This window comes from Aquarana catesbeiana, linkage group LG04 (assembly GCF_042186555.1).
Source record: "Aquarana catesbeiana isolate 2022-GZ linkage group LG04, ASM4218655v1, whole genome shotgun sequence".
In the NCBI taxonomy this organism is placed as follows: Eukaryota; Metazoa; Chordata; class Amphibia; order Anura; family Ranidae; genus Aquarana; species Aquarana catesbeiana.
The window spans coordinates 281,853,188-281,880,405 of NC_133327.1; the positions used below are offsets into that span (position 1 = coordinate 281,853,188).

General features: G+C 43.0%; 1 protein-coding gene across 1 annotated transcript in view; it reads right to left on the reverse strand.

Annotated features, from left to right (window-relative positions):
• The window catches only part of CSMD1 (CUB and Sushi multiple domains 1), a 3,274,537-nt gene that overhangs the window by 525,724 nt on the left and 2,721,595 nt on the right, over positions 1-27,218 (reverse strand). Inside the window, exon 46 of the mRNA XM_073626646.1 lies at positions 25,383-25,496. Within this exon, the coding sequence (XP_073482747.1) occupies positions 25,383-25,496 (114 nt within the window). The remainder of the gene's footprint in view (positions 1-25,382; positions 25,497-27,218) is intronic.

Here is a 27,218-nt window from a genome sequence, read left to right on the forward strand (position 1 = left end):
TCGCTACAGATTAGGTTTGCTTTAACCATTTCAGCCCTGGAGGATTGGGCTGCTCAATGACCAGAGCACTTTTTACAATTTAGCACTGCGCTGCTTTAACTGGTAATTGCGCGGTCATGCAATTCTGTACCCAAACAAAATTTGTGTCCTTTTTTCCCACAAATAGAGCTTTCTTTTGATGGTATTTGATTGCCTCTGCGTTTTTTATTTTTTGCGATATAAATGGAAAAAATCCGAAAATTTTGAAAAACAAATGATAATTTCTACTTTTTGTTATAAAAAGCAGATCTTTTTTTCAGCAGGAACTAGGGGGAACTCAGTTCCACCACCTCTGGCTCAGATCTTCTGCTCCCTGCTCACCACTAGGGATGAGCTTCAAGTTCGAGTCAAACTCATGTTCGACTCGAACATTGGCTGTTCGCCAGTTCGCCGAACAGCGAACAATTTGGGGTGTTCGCGGAAAATTCAAAAGCCACGGAACACCCTTTAAAAGTCTATGGGAGAAATTAAAAGTGCTAATTTTAAAGGCTTATATGCATGGTATTGTCATAAAAAGTGTTTGAGGGCCTGAGTCCTTGACAGGACTTCCCTATGGGTTTCCCCGTGATGTCAGAGGGGGGCGGGGTCACCGGGTGGCCCCACCCTCCGTTATTTAAGAAGTGTCAGAAGACGAGAAGCGTTACACAGCGGGAGCCTCCCATTATGGATGCGGAGCAGCCCGAGAACGAAGAAGGTGAAGAAGACGCCGCAGAGGAAGATGCCGGACAACAACACCAGAGCAAGAAGCAGAGGATCAGAGGAAGAACCAGAGGAAGAAGAAGATGGAGGAAGAAACCAAAGGAAGATAGAAGAAAGAACATAGAAAGAAGACTTTAAATAAAGGAATTGTTAAAAACTGTCTCTTGTCATTGTTAACATTTTTAACACTTTTTTGTGAAATGGTAGGGGTACTTTTGTACCCCCTTACCATTTCACACAGGGGGGCCGGGATCTGGGGGTCCCCTTGTTAAAGGGGGCTTCCAGATTCCGATAAGCCCCCCACCTGCAGATCCCCACAACCACCGGGCAAGGGTTGTGGGGATGAGGCCCTTGTCCCCATCAACATGGAGACAAGGTGCTTTGGGGGGACCCCAAAGCACCCTCCCAATGTTGAGGGCATGTGGCCTGGTACGGTTCAGGAGGGGGGCACTCTCTCGTCCCCCCTCTTTTCCTGTGGCCTGCCAGGTTGCGTGCTCGGATAAGGGTCTGGTATGGTTTTTTGGGGGGACCCCATGACATTTTTAAAAAAATTTTGGCATGGGGTTCCCCTTAACATCCATACCAGACCTGAAGGGTCTGGTATGGATTTGGAGGGGGACCCCCACGCCATTTTTTTTTAATCTTAGCACGGGGTTCCCCTTAATATCCATACCAGACCTGAAGGGCCTGGTATGGAATTTAGGGGGACCCTCACTCCATTTTTTTTTTAATTTTGGTTCAGGGTTCCTCTGTGGGGAAATCCCATGACGTTTTTATCAATGAACTTTTATGTGTATTGTTGGACCGACAATTCATTAATAGCCACAAGTACTTTTAAATTACTTTTTTTCCTTTGAAATGTCATTTTGCTGTCAGACTGTTCTAAACACAGAAAACATGCGCCCCTTTACAGGCATACTATAGACACCCCCCAGGTACGAAATTTAAAGGAATATTACACTTTATTGTTTCACTTTAAGCATTATTAAAATCACTGATTTTAAAACTTTTTTTTGCATTGATCCATGTCCCCTGGGGCAGGATCCAGGTCCCCAAACACTTTTTATGACAATAACTTGCATATAAGCCTTTAAAATTAGCACTTTTGATTATTCATGTTCGAGTCCCATAGACTTTAACGGTGTTCGCGTGTTCGAACCAGTGTTCGAACAAATTTTTTGCCTGTTCGCATGTTCTGGTGCGAACCGAACAGGGGGGTGTTCGGCTCATCCCTGATCACCACTATCACTTGGACTAAAGTCCAGCTTCTGCGTTTACAAGTGATAGCTTATCTCCCAGTAGCTCCCACAGGTCAGATCTCCTGAGCAGATCCCATTGTGTGCCGGATAGGGACAAGGGAGATACAGAAAGGGTGCCCAGGGTTCAATGCAGTCATGGGCAGGAGAGGGTGCGTGGTAGGCTGTACCCTCTGTGGTCTCCATGTTTTACCTGGTGGCCAGTTGTTAATGCTCCTATTGTATAATCTCCCTTACAAGTGACTGTAGTATAGTATAGTATGTTGGGAGGTACTACAGCCGGATAGGTATTTCACCTTAATATTGCAGCAAAGGTAAGACATATGACAGATGGTGGAGCTTTTAAGAAGGGGGGAGAAGATAAGGGCAGTTGAGGGAGGGTGTTGTATGCAGAAGGAAGAGCTACTATTTGATGCCATTTTGCAGGTACGTGTGTGTGGTGGGCATGGTTGAGTTCCTGCACCTATTCTCTGAGAAAAAAAGCCCTGATAAAAGGAATCCAATAAACTCAATTTTAGTCATACATTTAGGCCAAAATTACCCCCCCCCCAAATGACCCCATTTTGGAAAGTAGACACCCCAAGGAAATTGCTGAGAGGCATGTTGAGCTCATTAAATATTTAATTTTTTTGTCACAAGTGATTGGAAAATGACAATAAAAATTACACAAAGTTGTCACTAATTGATATATTGCTCACACCTGCCATGGTTATATGTGGAATTATATCCCAAAACACATTCTACTGCTTCTCCTGAGTATGGAGATACCTCATGTGTGAGAATTTTTGGGAGCCTAGCCATGTACAGGACCCCGAAAACCAATCACCGTCTTCAGGATTTCTAAGGGCGTCAATTTTTGATTTCACTCCTCACTACCTATCACAGTTTCATAAAATGCCAAGATAGCATAACCCAATGACCCCATTTTGGAAAGTAGACACCCCAAGGTATTTGCTGAGAGGCATGTTGAGTTCATGGAATATTTGACATTTTGACACAAGTTGTGGGAAAATTACAAACTTTTTTTTGCACAAAGTTGTCACTAAATGATATATTGCTCAAACATGCCATGGGCATATGTGAAATTACACCCCAAAATACATTCTGTTGCCTCTCCTGAGTAAAGGGATACCACATGTGTGAGACTTTTTGGGAGCCTAGCCATGTACAGGACCCCAAAAACCAATCATCGTCTTCTAATGCCGCGTACACACGATTGGAATTTCGGCCCGCAAAAGACCGATGAGAGTTTTTCGTCGGAAAATGCAACCGTGTGTATGCTCCATCGGACTTTTGCTGGCCGAATTCCAGCCAGCAAAAGACTGAGAGCATGTTCTTAATTTTTCGGTCAAAAAAGTTCCTGTCCGAAAAGGCGATCGTCTGTGGCAATTCCGACGAGCAAAATTCCTACGCATGCTTGGAAACAATTCGACACATGCTTGAAAGTATTGAACTTAATTTTCTCGGCTCCTCATAGTGTTGTACGTCACCGCGTTCTTGACGGTCGTAAGTTCAGTGAACTGACCGTGACCGTGTGTATGCAAGGCAAACTTGAGCGGAATCCCATCTGAAAAGCCGTCATATCTTTTTCTGATGAGAAGTCCGATTGTGTGTACGCGGTATAAGGACGTAAAATGGTGATTTCACTTCCTCACTACCTATCACAGTTTCGGAGGCCATGAAATGTCAAGACAACACAACCCCCCCAAATGACCTCATTTTGGAAAGAAGACACTTCAAGCTATTTGCTGAGAGGCATGTTGAGTTCATGGAATATTTTATATTTTGCCACAAGTTTTGAGAATATATATATTTTTTTATACAAAGTTGTCACTAAATGATATTTTGTTCAAACATGGTATGGTTATATGTGGAATTACACCCCAAAAAACATTCTGCTGCTTCTCCTGAGTATGGAGATACCACATGTGTGGGACTTTTTGGCAGTCTAACCGTGTACTGGACCCCGAAAACCAATCACCGCCTTCAGGCTTTCTAAGGGCATACATTTTTGATTTCCCTCCTCACTGCCTATCACAGTCTTGGAGGCTATGAATTGCCCAGATAGCACAACCCCCCCAAATAATGCCATTTTGAAAAGTAGACACCCCAAGCTATTTGGGGGGGCATGTTGAGTATTTTGAAGATCTTGCTTTTTGTCACAAAGTTTGAAAATTGAAAAAAGAAAAAAAAGAATGTTTTTTCTTTTCTTTCTTCATTTTCAAAAATAAATGAGAGCTGCAAAATACTCACCATGCCCCTTAGCAAATACCTTGGGGTGTCTACTTTCCAAAATGGAGTAATTTGGGGGGGTTGTGCTATCTGGACATTTCAGGGCATCCGAAACTGTGATAGGTAGGGAGGAGTAAAATCACAATTTTACGCCTTTAGAAAGCCTGAAGGCGGTGTTTGGCTCCCAAAAAGTCTCCCACATGTGGTATCCCCATACTCAGGAGAAGCAGCAGAATGTATTTTTGTGTGTAATTCCACATATTACCATGCCATTTTTGAACAATATATCATTTAGTGACAACTTTGTGTAAAAAAAAATGGAATTTTCCCAAAACTTTTGGCAAAATTTCAAATATTCCATGGACACAACATGCCTCTCAGCAAAAAGCTTAAAGTGTCTTCTTTTCAAAATGAGGTGATTTGGGAGGGCTTTGTTCTTTTTTTTTTTTTTTAACTCTTTATTTAATTTTATATATAAAAATACAAAAACACAAGAAAAAAAAAAGGAAATTACACTCTTCAAAGTATACATATCTCGATAGGACAATGCTAATCCCCAATATTATCCCCATCCTGCCCTCCTCCCCAATAGCCCCCCCCCTCCCCGCAGGTGATTTCCTTCCGAAACAAGCATAACAGCAAGAAATATAGATGTGCATATATTAATTCATGATGACTTCAGCAAATCTCTCATATTTTTTAAAGGCTTTCCATTTGACCCATCTGCCCCCTCTTTCTTCTTGATCCCTTATCGGGGAATCAGCTACCTCAGTCTTCTCTAAGATATACATTTCATTTACCCTTGAAATCCAATCCCCAATCCTAGGCCCTTCCACTTCCTGCCATTTTTTTTGGATTACACTCTTTGCTGAATTTAGAAACACGGGGATTAGGGATGCTTTATACCATCATTTAAGCCCTCAGAACCGTGAAACAGACAGATCCATGGGTCATACGGGAGAACCCGTAATCTCCTCGATTAGCTGGATCACCTCCCGCCAAAATGTTTTAATTTTTGGCAACCCCACCAAAGATGCGCCATCGTTCCCGGGGCCAAACATCCTCTCCAGCAATTAGGAGATTTGTCAGGTTGTATTTTGCTGATTTTAATAGGAGTCGCGTACAACCTGGCCAAGCACTTGTAATTTATCTCAATCATTTTCATGTCAACTGCTGAACTATGTGTTGCCCCCAGGATGCTCCCCACCGAACCTTTATTGCATACTACTCCCAATTCATCTTCCCATTTTTTAATGAATGGCGGTACTTCCAGCCCTCCTCTACCTGACAGAATTTTATATAATACAGAAACATTCCTCTTTGCTATTTCCCTGCAAAATAATTTCTCTATCGGTCTGTAATCTTCTTCCTCTCTCAAAGACCCAGGAATGCTTCCGACGAAATGTGAGAGCTGGCCGTACCGCCAACCATTTACCTTCATTAGATCCCTTTGTGTTAATAATTCCTGAAATGTGCAAAATTTTCCTCTATTAGTGATATCTTTTAATTGTGTTTCACTATTTAAAATCCAATTTCCTCCCACTTCCACCATCCCCGGGGGGAAATACGTGTTATCCTTTAAATAAATTAAGGGTGAATTATACTCCCATAGCTATGAGTAAGCATCCGATGACGTGAAACGCGTTAGCTTGGAATTGTCCTATGTATCCACCTATGTATCCACTTTGATGTGACCTGTAAACTTTTTTCTACAATAAAGGTGCTTTTTTTTCACGGAAGTGCGGCCATCCAGATTTTCTAATTTGTTTTCTATGCATCTTTTATTAGTACTTCCCTTTGCCCAATCTATCGCCCGTGATAAAACAATCGCTTTATAATATTTTTTAAAATCTGGAATAGCCAACCCCCCCATGCTTTCTCTCTACTCAACACTTTGTACGCCATCCTAGGTTTCTTATTATTCCATACAAAACTACTTATTAATCCTGTTAACGTTCTAAAGTATGTTTGAGGTAAGGGAATAGGGAGCATCTGCATCTTGTAGAACACCTTTGGGGCCAGCACCATTTTAACTGTGTTAATTCACCCTATGCATGAGATCGGCGGTGCGATATTCTTTTTATTTCTGATCTAATTTCATCTAATAATGGGATAAAATTCAGCAGATAAATCCTCCTAAGGCATCCTGCTAACTTAACCCCCAGGTAATTAATATTTTCCCTCAAAGGGAAATGAAACACCTCTCTAAGTCTTGCAACTTCCTGTTTATCAACATTTATCTTTAGGGCTTCGGATTTCTCAAGGTTGATTTTATAATTTGACAGCTCTCCGAATTTCTTCAGTGTAGCCAGCAAATTGGGGATCGAGATCCTGGGTTTCGTGATGAAGAAAAGAACATCATCGGCGAAAGCAGCCAATTTGTGCTCCTCCTTTCCCACTATGCAGCCACTAATGTTCGGGTTTTTTCGGATCTTGGCCAATAAGGGCTCTAAAGTCAGTATGAATAAAAGCGGGGACAGCGGGCATCCTTGCTTAGTCCCATTTTCCATGTCGAACTGTGCTGAGGCTAAATTATTAACCTTCACAAAAGCTGTGGGTTGGTTTTATAAGATTTTAATCCATTTTAGCATTGTAGGTCCAACTCCCATGGCTTCGAGCGTTTTAAACATAAATCCCCAGTGTACTCTGTCGAATGCCTTTTCGGCATCTATTGAGAGAAATAGGCCTGGGGATCTGCTTGATTTGATAGCCTCAAAAATGAGAAGAGACCGCATCCAATTATCTCTTCCTTCTCTCCCTGGGATAAATCCCACTTGGTCCAGGTGGACCAAGTAGGACATTTTTTCCTTAAGCCGAAGCGCCAACACCTTGGCATATAGTTTGATGTCTGCATTTAAAAGCGCAATTGGCCTGTAACTAGAGCATAGGGTGCGGTCTTTGCCCTCTTTAAGAATTAGCGTCATTGATTCTCCTTGCCTCCCCAGCCCATTCCAAACCTGGCAGAGCCTTGGAACCAAGGAGTCTTTAAATCTTTTATAGAAGCTAGTTGTGAAGCCATCCGGTTCAGGGATTTTCCCCAGAGGAGATGATTTCAGAGCCAGACATATCTCTTCTTCTTATCGGTCTCTCTAATTCTATTATGTCGTTTTCAGACAAAACAGGAAGCCCCGCCCCTTTCAGGAAATCTCTCACCCTCTCCTTCTTATTCCCACCACTATTTTCCCTCTGCCCGACAGAGTAGAGGGATGAGAAATACTGGCTGAATTCTTCTCCTATCTCTTTGGATGTATACCTCATTTCTCCTTTTTTATTTTGAATCTTATCTATGAAATTCACATCCCTTTTTTTCCCTCACAATTGCTGCCAGGTGTTTATATTTTTTGATAATCTTAGTTTACTTCTTCTCCAATGGGTCTTTTAATTCTTCTCTGTTAATTATCAATTGTTGTAACAGGGGCCTATCATAACCCGTAGAGGCTTTATGTAGTTGTTCTAGTTTATGAATTTCAACGACAAGACTTTCTTTCCTTTTATTTCTCTCTTTCTTCTCACCCACTCCACTAGAAATTAAACCCCCCTAATATATGCCTTAAAGGCCTCCCAAAGGATTGCCCCCGAGATCTCTCCGGTATCATTGATAAAAAAAAAAACGCATCTATTTCCTGTTGGATTTCCTCAGCTATCTTATCCTCCCCAATTAGTTTTTCATTCAAACGCCAAGTATATGGAAACCTTTGAAGCCCTTTTATCTTCACCTTCATCATGACGGGCATGATCTGACAATGTCATGATTTCTATCTTCGACTCCCCTATAGAGTCCAATAAACTGTGATCCACCATCAAGTAATCCAGCCTTGAATAGGTCCTGTGCACAGGAGAGAAGAATCTATAATCCCTCACCTTCGCATGCTGTACCCTCCATACATCTATCAATTGGCAGTAGTGCAACTTACACCTTATGCTCGTTAAGAGGTTTTTGCTTACTTCCCTTGCACTAGATGACCTATCCAAGGTCGGATCTAGGCAGAAATTGAAATCTCCTGCTAATATCACTTCCCCCTCCTTAAATTCCATCAATCTATTCAGGGCCTGGGAGAGGTATTTAATCGGGTCTCTGTTCGCGCAATAGACATTGGCGAGAGTGAATATCCTTTCCCCCAATGTAACCTTTAATAATAGGAAACGGCCCTCCGCGTCCGCTCTCCTTTCTCTCAGTGCATATTTGGTCCGTTCCGAGAAACCGATTACCACTCCCTTCGCCCGTTTGATGGGGGAATCGGAGTAGATCCAACTTGGGAAATTCCTTGAGTATAGCTTAATGCCCTCCTCCAACACCAAGTGGGTCTCCTGCAAAAAAACTATATCCGCACCATAGTGCTGCAACTCTTTAAGCACTTTGAGCCTCTTACCGGGAAATTTAACCCTTTTACGTTATATGTCAAGCATTTAATTTCCATCAGACCCGATTTTTAAAATACACCTTATTTCACGCTCATACACATCCTCCTTGCCCACTGTTTATAAGGAATCTGCGGGAACTCCCCACCCCCTCCTCCCCCTCTCCCCCACCACTCCCCCCTCCACCTCCATATCCCCCCCCTTGCCAATACCTGACCCCAGGGTCGCAACCTCGAGGTTGCCACCATCTCAACCTGCGTCCCCCCGTGCAGTGGGGTGAAACTCCCACAATGGGCCGTGGTGATCCCCCCCTCCAATGGGGATAGGGGGAAGAAGAACACGGAGGTCCCAATACCGTTTCCCTTGTCTCCCTCCACCCCCCTCCCCACCCCCACCCCACTCCTTCCCTCCCCCCACAGCCTTTAGACTCTTTTTTTTTTTTTTTTACAATTACCTGTTCCCACCATCCATTAATTATTCCCCACATCTCCCACCCCACTTTCTAAGCCTTCCCCTTGATTATAGGATCCCCCCTCCCAGGATAGTTGGTACTGAAATATTTAAATTTCTACAGAAGTCCTGTAAGTCCTCCACATGATTCAATTTGAAGTTCCTACCCTCTTTCATCACATTCAAAGCTAATGGGAAACCCCAGCTATACTTTAAATTAGCCACCCTCAGTGAGTCCAATAATGGCCTTAATTGCCGTCTCCTAGACAGGGTTCTGGTCGACAGATCGGAGAATATTTGAATTTCACCATTGTTAAACTTCACAGGTTGGACTCCTCTCAATTTGCTCCAGATCTTAGACTTGTCCTCATATTGGTGAAACCTAACAATAATGTCCCTGGGTACATCCTCCCTTACACTTGGGGGTTTTCTTATACTGTGGACTCGATCGATTTTTAATTCTTCTTCTAAGCTTCTTCCCAGGAGTGGGTTGAAAATTTCTTTCATCTTGAGGAACAAATCCTCTCCTCTCTGTTCTGGAATGGATCTAATCCTTAAGTTTTGTCGCCTATTTTGATTTTCCTGTTCCTCCAATTTATAAAGCATCTCCCGCTGATCTGACTGTAGCTTTTTGAGTTGATTTTTAAGAGCTGTAATCTCCAGCGCCTGTTGTTCTGATGCCTCATCAATTACTTCTACTCGCTTCAAGAGGTGACCCAAATCTGACCTTACATTGGGAATCTCAGCTTTAATTGAGTTCTCTAGTTTGGAAAACATGTCCTGCATCTCTGTTTTTGTTGGAAGTGCATCCATATCTGCCTCCATGCTGAGGTCTAAATCCACTTCTGGAAGAATCTCCCCTCTGGGGGTCCCCCCTTGGGCACCTTTGTTCTTAGCTGGATCCTTCTTCTTATCTTTCATGCTCTGTTGCCTATTATCCAGGCCCGGACTTTTTAGTTGCGCTTCTTTTAATATTTTTGAATGGAGCTTGAGTTCAGACTTTCTCTGGGCTTTTTAGATTCTGCCGCATTTTGGGAGCGACCTTTCATGTTCTTCGCCACCCAGCTCTATTCCACTTCCTTGTGTCTGGCTTGCTCTTAATCTCTCCCTGTAACTCTATCACCTCGCTTAGCCTCCTCACCATGTATTCACCCCCCGCTTTGCAAGGCTGGTTACAGTCCAGGTATTTTAAGTGAGACTCAGTTTCCGCCTTTGGAGATCCTGCGGTACATATATACCTTGACTATTTTTTATGTGGAAAAGAGGAGGTAAAACTGGATGGATCTAGGTGGGGGGGGATTCCCTGAGGTTGCTAACAGAATGTTACTGGATGTACCCCGCGTAGGGTGGGGGGGGAGTGGGGGAAGCCAGGTAGATGCAGATTAACAACATCAGGGGGGGGTGAGAAGGAAAGAGCACCAAGATCATGTTTTGGACGGAAATATGCAGCCTGTGGGTAGAAAATACAGGTTAAAATGATAACAATAAGGTTAAAATGATAATACTAATTATGGTTTTGTGGTAATGTCGTTTATGTCTTTTGTAACAGTTGTGGCCACCACTTTCCTATATGGAGAGAATATGGGGTTTTGAAGAGCGTGAGGACGTCCTGGTTTATGTTGTAGTATTTGGTAGGAGTTGGATTCCTTATATTGTAGAATCTTGGTTTGGGGGGATCATTCCGTCTAAGATGGGGGGGGGAGGTTGATAATAAAGGAAAGAGAAAGTCTCCAGATGAGCTATATCCGTGGGAGAGAGTGTTGAGGTCATGAAAGTTCCCCATTTGTGGTGGAAGCGTGTCCTGGTTCTTTCATTCGTGAAGTCCGTGTTGATCCTGTCTTTGTAGAGCAACTGTAGGAGGTCCCTTTTGATTTGAGAGGTGTTGGGACAGGAGTTGGAGATCCAATTTTTTAATATGGCTCTTCTAGCGAAGAGGAGGCATATCAGGATCCAATCCTTGCATGAAGGGGTAGAGATTGAAGACCAGGGTAGCAGTTGGGGGTCCCAGTGTCCAAAAATGAGGAGTAGGGGGTCCTTAGGTATTTTTAGCAGGGTCACCTCAAATATGTATTGTAGGACCTGGTCCCAGAAGTTGGATATGTAAGTACATGCCCAGAAACGATGGGTCAAAGAAGGTCTGGGGTGAATACATAGGGGGCACGTGGAGGAGGTTTGAGCTTGTTTGTTCGAGAGGAAAGGTATGTGGGCTCGATGGACGATCTTAAGTTGGGTTTCCCTCCAGGATTCATTGGACACCAGCTTGTGAATAGTGTTGAGGCCTTGAAGAATTTTGTTGACCAAGTCGGCCTCAGGGAAGTCTTTTGCCCAGTTAGCTACTGATGAGGTCTCCAGTGAGGGAATGGCTTTTAGGAGGAGAGGCTGATAAATGTCTGAAATTTTGTAGGAGCCCTTTGAAAGAAGAGAGTCCGATAGGGACGTTCTAAATCTTTTTTGATCGTCTCTGCAAGCGTTTTTGAGAAAGCTTATACATTGACCATAATGGAACATGTGTGACTGTGGAAGTTGGAATGTCTCCGCTAATGGCTTGAAAGGAATAGGGCGGCCAGATTCTGGATCACAAAGCGAAGAAAAGTTGGAGATGCCCTTTTGTTGCCAAGTATTATATGGCTGACGTTCCAGACCTGGGGGAAAGCTCGGGTTTCCTTGTATTGGGAGATGTCTAGAGATAAACGGTGAAAGTTTGAGGGTTTTCCGGATCTCCCTCCAAGCAATTGCCGTGTCCCGGAGTAGTAGGTTATATTGAAGGGGTGGAGGGATGGATTTCCACTTGCAGTGGAGGAGGGTTACCAGGGAGTATGGGTTGACCATTTCGGTTTCGAGGTAAAAGTTGGAGTAACGAGATGTTTGCGCTACCCAATCTAGACTTATCCTCAGGAGGCAAGCTAAATTATAGATCCTGACATTAGGGAGACTAATACCCCCTTCGCGCCTGGGAAGGTATAGTTTAGAGAATGCAATTCGTGGTCGTCTATTCCGCCATAAAAATTTGGATATTGCCTCGTTAAGAATTTTTGTATCTTTATGCTGCAGGAGTAAAGGAATGGTTTGTAACGGATAAAGTAGGCGGGCGAAGCTGACCATTTTCACTAGATGACATCTTCCCAGTAGCGAGAGAGGGAGATTCATCCAGTTTGCTAGTTCCTGAGAGATCTTTTTGAGTAAAGGTGGGTAGTTGAGGTGATAGAGAGAGGAGGGTAATTTTCCTATTCTTATGCCTAAATAGGTGATGTGGGAATGTGCTACCGAGAATATGGAATTCTGTGTCCAAGGGGGGTTGGATACGGTGCCTAGGGGGAGGATTTCACTTTTGTTGTAGTTTATGCGAAGGCCCGAGCATAATCTAAATTGGTCAAAGATTAGCTTAATCGTGAACATGTCAGAGGAGGGGTTTGCTGTGAATATAAGGACATCGTCAGCAAAGAGTGAGGTGCGAATTTCCTGTTTGCCGATGGGGATGCCATTTAGTGGGGCTACGTGTGATAAGTACCTAGATAGTGGTTCTAATGCGATGTTAAAGAGGAGAGGTGATAGGGGGCAACCTTGCCGAGTTCCTTTGTATAGGCGGAATTCTTCTGATAGGAGGCCTGCCGCTACCAGTCTAGCGGCTGGGGCGGTGTACATAGTGTTTATAAGATGGGTAAAGGAACCGGAGAATCCCATTTTGTTCATGACCAGAGAAAGCCATTCGAAGCTGACGTTATCGAAGGCTTTCTCCGCGTCCAGAGTGATGATAGCATACTTTCCCTCTGAGTTGCATTTGGCATGTTCCAGGGCCATCATTACCTTCCTGATGTTCATAGTGGCAGTTCTGCCTTTCACGAACCCTGATTGGGCAGGGTGTATCAGAGAGGGAATGATGTCCGCTAGCCTTGTGGCAATAATTTTGGAAAGGATTTTGACATCTAGGTTTAGAAGTGAAATTGGCCTATATGAGCCTGGTTCTTGGGGGTCTTTACCTTTTTTGGCTAGTAATTTGATAATGGCTTGATTGCCCGTGGGTAGGTATGTTCCCCCTGACCAGATATGTTGATAAACTTCATGAAGTGTGGATTCTAAGAGTGGTTGTAGTGACTTGTAGAATTCTCCCGTGAATCCATCAGGACCTGGGGCTTTTGAAGGGGCTAGGTTTTTAATTGTAGTGGAGATTTCAAGGGGGGATATTGGGGCATTTAGTGCTTCTAACTGTGAGGATGTTACTTGAGAAAGGGTTACCTTTTCAAGAAAGGATTGTGCTTGTGTTGGGTTTATGGGATCTGGTCCGTATAGGGATGAGTAGTAACGTAGCATGGTTCTATTTATGTCTTTTTGGGTGGTATTTATGTTACCCTGAGAGTCGCGGAGAGATGAGATGTGTGTCGGTCGGTAGGGTCCCTTACATAGGTTGGCGAGGAGTTTACCTGCCTTGTTGCCGAATTTGTGGAGGGTGGCATCCATGTGTGCTTTTTTTGTTTGTTCTAGGGTTTCAGCCCAAGTATCAAAGGATTGTTTTGCTGATTGCCATGCCTTCCTGTTGTCATTGGAGTTATTAATGTAAAGTAATCTTTGGGCTAGGTGCAGTTGGGAGCTGGCTTGTTTGTATTTTTTGAGTGCGTTTCTTTTAAAGGATGCTGCGTATGAGATTATACGGCCTCTGAGGAATGCTTTGCCTGCTTCCCAGAATAAATTGGGGTTGTCGGAGTGTTCGTCATTGGTCGAAGTATATTCTGACCAGACGTTTTCCATGTACTGACGGAAGTCAGAATTGTTATGGAGATAAGAAGGGAAACGCCATATTTTAGGATTCGGGTGTAAGTCAGGGTTATCAATCGTGGTCGAGATTGGTGCATGGTCGGATATGGCAATGTCGTGGATGTCTGCGTCTGATATCAGTGGTAGAAGGTCGTCCGAGCAGAAGAGATAGTCAATTCTGGTGAATACGTTGTGGGGATTGGAGTAAAAGGTAAAATCTCTATCAGCTGGGTGCCGGAGTCGCCAAATGTCGTGTAGATGTAGGGATTCCATCGTTGAGGCTAGTAGGGTTTGTAAATCGAGATCTGAGGGGAGATATGTGCGTTTTGAGGTGGATCTGTCGTCTATCGGGTGTATTGTGGAGTTAAAGTCTCCGCCAGCTATGTGCGGGAGAGTCGGGTCGCTGAGGAGCCATGTTGACAGTTCACTATAAAATTGTTTTGTGGGGTTATTGGGCGCATATATGTTTGATATTATCATTTCCTTGGTTCCTACTTTGATGTGGGCTGAGATAAGGCGACCCTGTGCATCTGCTTTGGTAGATAAGACCTCACATGGCAGGTTTTTGTGGATGAGTATCAGGACTCCTGCTTTGCGTCCATTGGAGTCTGAGCCTAGTACTGTACCTACCCATAGTTTTTTCATTCGGTGGAAGTCAGGGGTGGAAAGGTGGGTTTCTTGGAGTAGGGCAATGTCAGTTTTAAGTCTTTTGAGGTGACGGAGCATTTTCATTCTCTTATTGGGTGATCGAAGCCCCTTAACATTCCAGGAGACTAGTTTCATATAGGGGGGGACACTGGGGGGGTATGTGAAGATATTGTATAATTTTCGCCTGTTAATAGGTGATGTGGTGTGAAAGTAGGCTGGGTTGTAGAGGGGGTTGTTTTGTTTGAACGAAGGTTTGTGTGGCCGCTAAGGGCGTGTGTGCCATAAAATGGGGGTGCATAGTATAAGGAGGGGTGTAAAAGGGAGGGGGTAGAAAAGAGAAACAATAAAACATATTCAAAGAACTTCACTTTTTTCCGCATGGAGTCGACTGTGTAATCCACCTCCCATCGCAGGACTCAGGGGCTGTTGTATTTGAGAACCCTTATTAAAAAGGTGAATTGCATTGGCAGCTTGAGTTGTGCAGTAATTGACAGGGGGGTTGGATACACAGGTGAGCCAGGGGAGAGAGTCAAAACCTTGGTTGTCACAAAAAACAAATTTACCAGTTAGTAACATGTAAACCGTAAGTATAAAACATAAGAGAGAGAGAAATCGCTTGGCCTACCAGTAGCTATCATGCCTGGTAAGGAGGAGAGAACAAGCTTGAAAGAGAACCCTTTAACTTCGTCTCTTGAGTGGGATATCCCGTTAAGAGTTAGACCACCATAGCCGTAGAGGCGAGGCGGTATGTGGTAGCAATATGGGACCGTGCTTGTGGTCTTCCGTAAGGAGTGGAGCGGTGTTGGTCCGGTGCCGATGCTCTGAAACGTTTTGGAGAGTCTTTGCGTGGGCTCCTTTGGTCTAGAGCACGGTTGATAGGAGCCGCTCTAGGAGAGGGGTTGAGGTTGGGGCCTGAGTGTAGCGACCGTAGGAAGGCCTCAGCTTCTTTTGGGTCTTGGAAAGAGAGTTGGTCGCCATTTGGGGCTTTGAGTCGGAGGGTGGCCGGGAAAGCCAAAGTGAATTTGAGTTGTTGATGATGCAGTTCCGAGCATATCTGTTGAAAGGCTTTCCTCTTCTGGGACACTTCAATACAATAATCTGCGAAAATCAGGATTTTCATGCCATCGATTTGAAGAGATCTAGATTGCCTGAATTTTTGCAAAATGTAGGCTTTATCCGAGTAATTGAGGTATTTTGCGATTATGGGACGGGGCAATTTGCGTTCTGAGTTAAAAGATCCCATGCGATGTGCCCGTTCTACTGTGCAGGGGCCTGGCAGGCCTAATGCTTCAGGGATGCGTTTGGCGCATAGGTCAGTGAGAGCTGAGGGTTGCAGCGATTCAGGGACGCCCACAAATCGCAAATTGTTCCTTCTGGATCTATTTTCCAAATCGTCCAGCTTTTCAAGAATATATTTGTTGGTTTTATTTAGGGCCTGTACTAAGGATTGAGAGTGGTATAGTTCTTCCTCTATATTAGTTATACGGTGCTCAGTTTCATTAAGCCTGGAGGCATGTTCCCCTAGCTGAGCTTGTAGTTGCTGCATGCCTGCGCTGACTGCTTTCTCCACCGAGGCTGTAATCATTGGGGAGAGGAGGGCTGCCACAGCCTGTGCTATCATTTCTATGTTGGATGTGCTGGATGGGCTTGTGAGTTGTGGAGTTGCATCAGCAGGTGAGGAGGGGGCCGCAGCGCCGCTTACCTCCATGTTAGGCTCTGGCTCTGTGGGAGGCTCCGTGCAGGCCGAACCCGGGGCCTCGATTTGCGGCTGTGGGGTCCGCGCCGCCGCGGCCGCGTACGATCACGAGCCGGTTTTTTCTACATATCGGTCCATCCTGTGCCCTGGGATGGCGTGGGGTGAGTGCCGGTGTTTTTTGTGGGTTTTCTGGCTTTATATGCAGATTTTGGAGTCGAGCTGCGGGAGCTGGTGAGGAGAGCAGCTACTCCATGCGGCGCCGGAACCGGAAGTATTAGACAAACGGTTTTATCTCACCACAGCTAATCCCATCAGCATTTACTCTGTTTAAATTATTTATTCAGTTCTATTGAACCACAATACTATTCCACAGTACCTCAGTACTTCTCTTTTACTGAATGGATATAAAGATACACAGAGAGAAATAAATGAGTCCAGCTCAATATGAATAGCACTCAGTGACAGCTGATCCTACCTGGAGCCAGCAGATATCAGGGGGAGACCAAGCAGCCAACACGGTCATGTCTCTTGGTCCGCGGGGGATATGGAAACTTTTTCAAGGGGTGGCCTGGAATTCAGGGGTCTTCCAAGATTATTCAGATGACTTACATTGTGGTGGGGGCTGCAAAAAGAAGCGAGCCTATGGATCTTTATCCGTACACAGCTGTGAAGGGGAGATCCCGAGCAGAGAGCAGAGCCAGGAAGCCGGGTGCAGGGAGGACGTATCAGCGTGCTGTGCGCTCCCCTGGCCGAACCAGGAGCTATCTCCTAGCCCCGCTCTGGTAGTCTTTGTGGCCGGTTTTACAAACGCCGGCTTCCTCTTCTGGAGCGTCTCCTCCCAGTGTGCCGAGGCAGATGATTAGCGGGACAATTATGGGCTCTCACCCCACGTCGTCCCTGCTGCCATCGCCATTCAAGCCTCCGCCCTCCTCCACCACGCCACCGTCAGGCCCCTCCCCCAGTTCTGGCACGTCACATGCTCACCCCTCCTGGGGGGCTTTGTTCTATCGTGACATTTCAGGGCCTCCGAAACTGTGATAGGTAGTGAGGAAGTGAAATCACCATTTTACACCCTTAGAAAGCCTGAAAGCGGTGATTGGTTTTCGGGGTCCTGTACACGGCTAGGCTCCCAAAAAGTCTCACACATGTGGTATCCTTGTACTCAGGAGAAGCAGCAGAATGTATTTTGGGGTGTAATTCCACATATGCCCATGGCATGTTTGAGCAATATATCATTTAGTGACAACTTTGTGCAAAAAAAAAAAAGTTTGTAATTTTCACGAAACTTGTGGCAAAATATAAAATATTCCATGGGCTCAACATGCCTATCAGCAAATAGCTTGGGATGTCTACTTTCCAAAAAGGGGTCATTTGGGGGGGGGGTTGAACTGTCCTGGCATTTTATGCACAACATTAGAAGCTTATGTCACACATCACCCACTCATCTAACCACTTGAAGACAAAGCCCTTTCTGACACTTTTTGTTTACATGAAAAAAAAAAATTTTAAAGCAAAGACCCTACAGATTAAAATGGTGGGTGTTGCAACTTTTTTCCCACAGCATTTGTGCAGCGATTTTTCAAAAGCAATTTTTCGGAAAAAAAAACACTTTTTTATATTTTGGTGCACTAAAACACACTATATTGCCCAAATGTTTGATGAAATAAAAAAAAAGATGATCTTATGCCGAGTACATGGATGCCAAACACAAAATGCTTTAAAATTGCGCACGAACGTGCAGCGGCGACAAACTACATACATTTTTAAAATGCCCCAGTTGAAGTACTTTCGTACAAAACATGTCGGGTACATAGCCTGCTCTTAACTTTGTATACCACACTTTTTTATTTGTTTTGTGATCACTTTTTGTACGCATCAGAAGCGATAGTTGTACTTTTATTTAAATAAATTTTTTATATTGGATTGATCTGCACTACGTGGAGGCCTTCTTTTTTCCATATGATCTATGCTGTTCCTCTGAAGTACTACATATACCAGGAACATCATCACTGAGGCTCGAGTGTTCATGCTACTTCTGGCCTGATGTTCATGGATGCACGCCAGTCCATTTGAAGGAGTTTGAGCTGGAGAGCGACTTTGGAACATCATCCATGCTTTTTTGACTCACTGCCGCTGGCATGTGGGTCCACAGCTTCGGGTAAGAGTACCCACCCCCTTTCCCTGGTGTTGGAGGCACGTGCCCGGGTGTTGTGTGTGAATATCACCTTGTTTTGCATCCAGTTCCATTGCTGTTTCCCATGTGATTTTTCATCATGTTATCATGTTCAAGGGATCGCATATAATATGATGAACTTTATTTTTATTTTTATTTGAGTAGCTCTTATGTTGCTATTTTGGACTTTATTCCTTACATAGATGGTATCATATATGAAATATTTTGTGGCCATCACTAGTCTTTATATTTTGGTTTGAGTACCATATTAGATTTCACTGCCTATACACCATTAGGATTACTTCTTGATTATAAATGCACATTCTGGGGTGTTGTGTGTGAATATCACCTTGTTTTGCATCCAGTTCCATTGCTGTTTCCCATGCGATTTTTCATTGTGTTATCATGTTCAAGGGATTGCATATGATATGATGAACTTTATTTTTATTTGAGTGACTTTCATGTAGCTGTTTTGGCCTTTATTCCTCACATAGATGGTACCATTTATGAAATATTTTGTGGCCATCACATGTCTTCATATTTTGGTTTGAGTATCATATTAGGTTTCACTGCCTATACACCGTTAGGATTACTCCTTGATTATATATGCAATTAGCACTATACACCATTTGGAACTTTTTTTAATATTATTGTTCTTTTCAGTTCACCTACTGATTGTATATGCACTTGGCACTTTTTCCTTAGCTTGTTATAGTTTGGGTCACATCCCTGCATCACATTCCAGGGTTTATATATACATTTAGCGCTGCATGTTTTCTGCTTTTTATACATTTTTAAAAGCCTTTAAAATCATTTACAGGTTACCACTTTAGATTTACAGAGGAGGTCTACTGCTAAAATTACTGCGCGTTTGCCTTTGCAGGTGAGCACAGGGGGACAGGGATGCTTTTTTGTTTTATTGTTAATTATTTCGTTTTTTTTTGCTTTACTATTTATGTCATTATTTTTTTCAATCATTGTTATTGTTATCTCAGGGAATGTAAATATCCCCTATGATAGCAATAGGTAGTGACAGGTACTCTTTTTTGAAAAAAATTGGGGTCTATCAGACCCTAGATCTCTCCTCTACCCTCAAAGCATCTGACCACACCAAGATTGGTGTGATAAAATGCTTTTCCAATTTCCCAATGGCGCTGTCATGAAATGCTTGTAGCTTCCGTTTTCATAGGCCATTGAGATGATTGGAGCCATTCTGGCCTACAATCAGCTCTATGGTCAGCTGACAGAACCACCGACTGCATTCTCGGGTTCCCTCTTGGGACAGGAAAGCCTGAGAAAACCATAGAAGATGGTGGGAGTGGGGGGGCATTCCCTCCCACTGCTTGTAAAAGCAGTCTAGAGGCTAATTAGCTGCTAGGATTGCTTTTACATGAAACATGACCGCTGGCTGAAAAGAATGATACCAAGATGATACCTAAACCTGCATTCTGGTATAACCACTCAAAGTCCAGCAACATACTGATACGTCGCTGGTCCTTGTTGGGCATACATTGTAATGTTCTTTTTTTCATGCAGCCTGTGGGCTGAACGAAAAAAGATTGATTGGTGGGTATGCCCACCATTAGAATACTGTCTTTCATCCACCCACTTCTAATGATGGGCATACATGCACCATTTTTTTTTTTTTAACTGTGGTGGTGAAGACTGTAATAGGTTACCAAGCTCTGGCAAGGGTCAACTGGGGATTAGCAGCGATGAATTGATGAATTGATCAGCATACAAATTGCTTTGGTCCACAATAGATCTATACAGAAAAACAGAAAATAAAAAATCAATTGACGTAAAATCAACTGTTCCTACCTGAATTCTGGGTTGGCCAGTGAATGGGGGAAGTATGGGTGCTGCAGAAGTGGTGGGCTCCCAATTCGGATTGGCAAATGCAGCAGGAAGGGCACTATGGGCTCGATGGGCCTGTCTTTGTCTTCTTGGTGGCTGCAGGGACACTAGTTGTGCTAGCCACTGGACCAGCTTGAACTGCACTTATGGAACGCGCCACATCACTACGTGATACTGCAGTGCTGGATGCACAACCAGGATGTACTAGGCCGCTGGTGCTTGCCAGTTCACCAGAATGATGAGCGGCACTAGTTGCTGGCTCTCTGCTCCATACGAGAACCATGTGGTTCTTGCACCTCAACAACAGCAGAAGAATGGGGTCGGGTACGCCTGATTTTGGCAGGGACCACTACTCCATCGTCAAAGCTATCTGTCAGGGTGCCGCTGCTGTCTACGGGTTCGTATTCTGAGCCTGAATCTGACAGATGGGTGAGTTCCTCCTCCTGTCATGCTCAGAAACGTGTAGGCCTCTTCACTAGTGTACCTTCGATTGGACATTTTGGCCCCTAAATTTACTGGTACACTAGTGAGACTCACAGGAAAAAAGAGCACTTGACTGTCAGCGACTGCTTCCAATACTACCAAAAAAACTGTTAGCATTCGCAGGGATCAGGCCTGACTCTGCTAATGCTGCAGTTATGTGTTTAGTGTTTTGTAAGTGACAGTGATTGATTGATACTGCACTTGGGTAGGCTGGGCTGGGCAGAGGGGCTAAACACAGGTGCTAGCAGGTATCTGGGCTGATTCTGATAACACTGCATTTTTGGCAACCCTAAACTACTGGGGACGCTAGTAGCGATCTGATCAGATCAGATATTGATCTGTTCAGACACTATACTACTAAGGGAGATGTATGGTGCGTGGGTGGGTGTTAGTGCTACTGGCACTAATCTGACTCTGCCTGGGGCGACGCAGACCCTAATTGACCCTAAAACCTAACTGATATGACCCACTGGGTGATCAGGGGGTTAAACCTTTTATTAGGTAATATACGGTGGCCCTGATGCTATAAAGAAATAACTGACTGACCAGCATCACCCATGACACTAATACGACGATCACTGTTTACAGGGGGTGATCAAGGGGTTAAACCTTTATTAAGGGGATTAGGGGCGGTCCCTAGACTTATCTGGGACTACTACTAAGTACCCTAATGCTGATTAGTGTCACAAATTACACCAGTACAGTGATCAAAGAAAAATATGAACACTGTACTGGGTGACATAGTGACAGGGAGTGAAGAGGTTAGCTGGGGCAGCGATCGAGGGGTGAAATATGTGCCTATGTGTACTGTGTCAGTGTAGTGTTGGTGCAACTCACGTTTGGATGTCCTCTGTCCTCTCTCTGGAACGGAAAAGAGTTCCACGAGGGGAGATTACATCACTTCCCCTGTCTGTGTTTACACTTACACAGGCAGGGGAGGATTTCATTCGTCAGGACCGATCAGCAAGTTCAGGCCAGTAATCATTGGCCTGGGACTGGAGTCTGATCGGATCTGAAACTAATCCGATCATTCCGGCCGCCGTAACATAACAACGCTTTGCCCACCCGTGCCATTGTACCGCAGTAAAACTGCGGAGACTGGTCGGGAAGTGGTTAATCAGTTGTATGCCATTGCTTATACAGAATACTTATTGTGAACCATTTGTTTTGGATGCCATTGATGCATCGAAATTCCTCAGATTCAGCACAAACTGCATATTTTTTGATCCATCTATAGGCAGGCTGATTGTACTGAAGTTGCTCCATCAATTGCCTTCAGTACAACTAGCATGTTGGATTTTTCACCTGATCACTGTCGGTGGCTATAGAAGACAGCAGTGATCATTGTGTGGGGAAGGCTCCCCACCCTCCCGGCAGGTAGAATACAATAGCGTTGCAGAAAGGATTTCCTCATCAATACTGACTGTGTTGATAAAGGAATTGAGGAATTTTCCTTAGGCACAGTTGTTATCAATGTGTGCTTCTTACACATAATTATACCTATTGCACAATCTGCAGCCTTTATTTCAAGTATACCATCATTAGTTGCTATAATTGTAGTTTATGTACCTAGATAAGTTTCAGTAGCATCTGTGTGAATGTTACCATTCCCTTGTCCTATAAAACATCTTGCAATTTGTTACTATTTTGAATTAGTAGCTAGATTGATGATTTAAATTAATTGAATGACTTTACAAATTATGGAACTACAATAGTCAATTACTAATGAAACAATTGAATAAAATGGCAGTCGTTGCAATACTTTCTGTCACACCGTATTTGCGCAGCGATCTTACAAGAGCACTTTTTTTTGAAAATATACACTTTTTTTAATTAAAAAATAAAACAACAGTAAAGGTAGCCCAATTTTTTTATATTGTGAAAGATGATGTTATGCCGAGTAAATTGATACCCAACATGTCACGCTTCAAAATTGCACCCGCTCTTGGAATGGCAACAAACTTTCCCCCTAAAAATCTCCATAGGCGATGTTTAAATAATTCTACAGGTTGCATGTTTTGAGTTACAGAGGCGGTCTAGGGCTAGAATTATTTATTATTAATACCTCACATGTCTGGTTTGAACACCGTTTACATATGCAAGCGTTACTGACATATGCATTCGCTTCTGCACGCAAGCTCGGCGGAACAAGGCGCGTTAATTTTTTTTTTCTTATTTATTTTACTTTGTATTCTTTATTTATACACTGTTATTTAACCACTTGCTTACTGGGCACTTAAACCCCTCTCCTGTCCAGACCAATTTTCAGCTTTCAGTGCTGTTGCGCTTTGAATGACAATTGCACGGTCATACAACACTGTACCCAAATGAAATTTTTATCATTTTTTTCCCACAAATAGAGCTTTCTTTTGGTGGTATTTGATCACCTCTGCGGTTTTTATTTTTTGTTAAAAAAATTTAAAAAGACCGAATTAAAAAAAAAAAAAATTATATTTTTTTATATTTTGTTATAAAATTTTGCAAACAGGTAAATTTTCTCCTTCATTGATGTACGCTGATGAGGCTGCAGTGATGGGCACCAATAGGCTGCACTGATGGGCACCGATAGGGCGGCACTGGTGGGCACTGATAGGCGGCACTGGTGGGCACTGATAGGCGGCACTGGTTTGCACTGAGAGGTGACACTGAGAGGTGGCACTGATGGGTGGCACTGAAGAGCACTAATAGGTGGCATTGGTGGGCACTGAGAAGTGGCACTAATAGGTGGCACTGATAGGTGGCACTGATAGCTGGCAGTGATGGGCACTGATAGGTTACACTGAAAGACAGCACTGCTAGGTGGCACTGATGAGGCACTGATTGGCACCGCTGGTGGGCATTGATAGGTGGCACTTGTGGGCATTGATAGGTGGCACTTGTGGGCATTGATAGGTGGCACTCATGGGCATTGATAGGTGGCACTGGTGGGCACTGAGGGCACTGTGGGCACTGGCAGGTGGCAATGGCAGGTGGCACTGGCAGGCACAGAAGAGGAGGCAGATGTGCCTCCTTCCTTTTTGGGACCGATGTCCCTTGAACATAAGTTGGTGATCAGCTTTTTTTTCTCCTCACACTCTCAGCATAATTTAATAATTACAAATACTTGTTACTTAATAAATCAATACAGTTTTATCTTTTAGATTAAATAGGAAATTTGTAGGAATTGTATAAGCTATATCATGGCTGTGTCTGATAATAATGATTTTCGTATACAGTATTTAGAGCCAAAATATTGCCAAAATATTGTTTTGATAAACATAATACATAATACTTTTATGTAAATATTCTTTGTATATATTGGAGAAATTTTATCAAAACACATAGTTCATAGCATGGCTTTCTGTGACTTTATACAGTTGTGCTCGAAAGTTTGCATATCCTGGCAGAAATTGTGAAGTTTTGGCATTGATATTGAAAACATGACTGATCATGTCAACAAAAATGTATTTTTTTTTTTTTAGCGATAGTGATCATATGAAGCCATTTATTATCACATAGTTGTTTGGCTCCTTTTTAAATCATAATGATAACAGAAATCACCAAAATGGCCCTGATGAAAAGTTTACATAGCCTGAAATGTTTGCCCCCCATACAGACAAGGTAACACACACAAGTTAAAATGTAAATTAAAGGTTAATTTACCATCTGTGGCTTTTTAAATTAGTGTCTCTGTATAAATAGTCAATCAGTTTATTAGCTCTCACATGGATGCACTGAGCAGGCTAGTTACTGAGCCATGGGGAGCAGAAAATAACTGTCAAAAGACCTGCGTAAAAAGGTAATGGAACTTTATAAAGATGGAAAAGGATATAAGCCTTGAATATGCCAGTTAGTACTGATCAATCTCTTATTAAGAGATAAATAAACAGTATTACAGCGGTAGTAAACTGCAAAAAAATGTCATGTTGTGCTATACATCATATACTGCTGATAGGGATTCCATCTGCACCTGGTCTTCCTGTATATTACCAATTCTCCAAGGGTATGCAAACTTTTGAGCACAACTGTATCTATGAGAGATACACTGTATATTTACCATAAAAAATTTTTTATACATTGATACATGTTTTTGGGGCTGTGTGGGTTTGGTGTGGAAACTGCATAGGTTACTAACTTTTATGTTTTATTCTAAAGTTTTTTTTCTCAGACTCTGTATTTTATATGATTAATCAATAAAGCTGTATAATGTTTTAATAGCTATAGATGGATGACTATATAAGCCTTTTTTTAAACTTTTTTTTTATAAATGATTCCCTGCAAATACTATTTGACACAGAAAATAGTAAGTAATTAATTAAGCATTAAATGTTTAATAAGTGCCAATACTGTGTATAAAATGCAGGGACCAATGATACCCAATTGTATTGCCTCCTTTTCGTTATGACTCTGGTAACCTGAAATCTGATTGGTTGCTATGGGTTATTGCACTTTAAACAAACTTGCTCATATTTGCATTATCTTATTAAATGGGCACATAATTTACTTTCAATAATTAATTTTGCAGCTGGCTCTATTGTTAAAAAAAAAAAATTTACTTTACATGTTATATTTATAGTGACTGACATATAAATGAAGAAAGCTGTAAATAATGTAAATTTACCAGTCAGAGATGCCACAGGAGAGTCATTAATTTTGAAAATCAGTAATAATGCAAATTACATGCATTGACTAATCCAGCAGAATCAAATAACTTTGCATATTCATTTAATTTTGTTTCACATTTAGAAAATAATTAACTTACCTTCACAGGTAGGTAAGGAACCCTCAAACTGCAGCTGGGTAATCAATTTACAGGTTATTATATCATTTCCTACTAAGGTAAACCCCGGGTGGCACTTGTATTTTACAAAATCTCCTGTAAAGTAAGGATTATATATTAAAACTTTTATTGAGAAAACAGTCAACTCTAACAGAATACTTTGTTAATTTAACAAGAAGGATACATAAAGAGAATACAGCAGATTATGTAGCACACATTGAACAGATCTGTAGAAAATTAGGCAGAAACCAGACTTAAATATCAACAAAAATTACTAGAGTGGAATAAGAACATTTATATCTATTTAGCTTAAAGGGGTTGTAAACCCTCACGTTTTTTCACCTTAATGCATCCTATGCATTAAGGGGAAAAAACTTCTGTCACTGACCAGCCCCCATCTCCCCCATTTTACTCACCTGAGTCCTGTATTCCCCCGCTGGAGACGTGCTCTTCCTCTCTGCCCAGGGTTCTCGGCTCTTGAATGGATAGATTGATAGCAGCGCAGCCATTGCCTCCCGCTGCTGTCAATCAGATCCAATGATGCGGGCACGGGGGGCGGGGCCGAGTCCTACATTTGGTGTCTATGGATGCCAAATGCTGGACTCGGAGCGCACCCACAAGGTAACCCCCCCCCCGGGGAGCGCTTCTCCTAGGGGTTATACGGGGAGAAAGTAATAAGCATAATATATCACTTAGCAAGATGTTAAGACCCACACCTAGCTCCAAAGACAAACCTTGCTCTTCACATGCAAGGGGAAGAATTAAAACCTGTATCTTTTTGTTTTGTAATTCTGAGCACATTAATTCATTATGAAACTATGGGCTGTTTTAGACAGCATAAGCCAAATAGCAAAATATTCAGCACTCTATAGAACTTTCTCAAAATTATCTAACTGTACTAATAGAGCTAACATTTTACATTATATTGTGCAATGTAAATTCAATTACACAGATTCATCACATACTACTGGTTGGATAAAACTCCTCCTAGTTAGACCAAAACACACAACAGTATGGGAGTTCTTCAGTTTTGAAGTTGTAGGAAGAAAGGACTACCTTTCAGGGCCTAGGAAAAGGGGTCCCGGCAAAAGGAGGATTTTGTTTTTCATGTAGACATAAGACACAGGAGCCCAACCCTGGCCCCGCCCCTCTCTCCCCTGATTGCCTAGCTGACCTTGATTGACAGCAGCGGCAGCCAATGGTGCCACTGCTGTGTCTCAGCCAATCAGGAGGGAGAAACTTGGATGGCTGAGACACTCGTGGACATCGCTGGACAGAGAGGGACCCTGAGGCAAGTGTGAGGGGGGCTGCTGCACACAAAAGGCTTTTTATCTTAAAGTGGATGTAAACCCGATTAATGAAACTTGAGCAGTGTTTTGTTATCTCTCTTCAAAACACTGTGTCCCGTAGCTTTCTCCTGCTTCGTTCTTCTGTTATCAGCCTGATAACTTCTGACAAGTTCTCTGTCACATATGATAAAAGCAGCCTGAGTTTTGTATTGGGGAGGATGCTATAAATAGATTAGCAGATTGCTGAACTATTCAACAAACAGAGCTGAAAGTCTCTACCTATGACGAGAGGGGGTGTGTGCTTTTCCTCCAATCAGCTGTCTTGGCTTAATCCCCAGCTTCACCGCAGTGCTGAACAGGAAGAGAAAATCTCCTAACATGATCTAAACTTTCTAAACAATAATTAAAGCTGAAGACAGCAGGTATACATGTAAAACTTATGTGGGGAGATTTGTTTCATCACTGTGTATCATCCGAGGCTGTTCACTTCACTGGGTATATGTGAGGGTTTACTTCCATTTTAATGCAT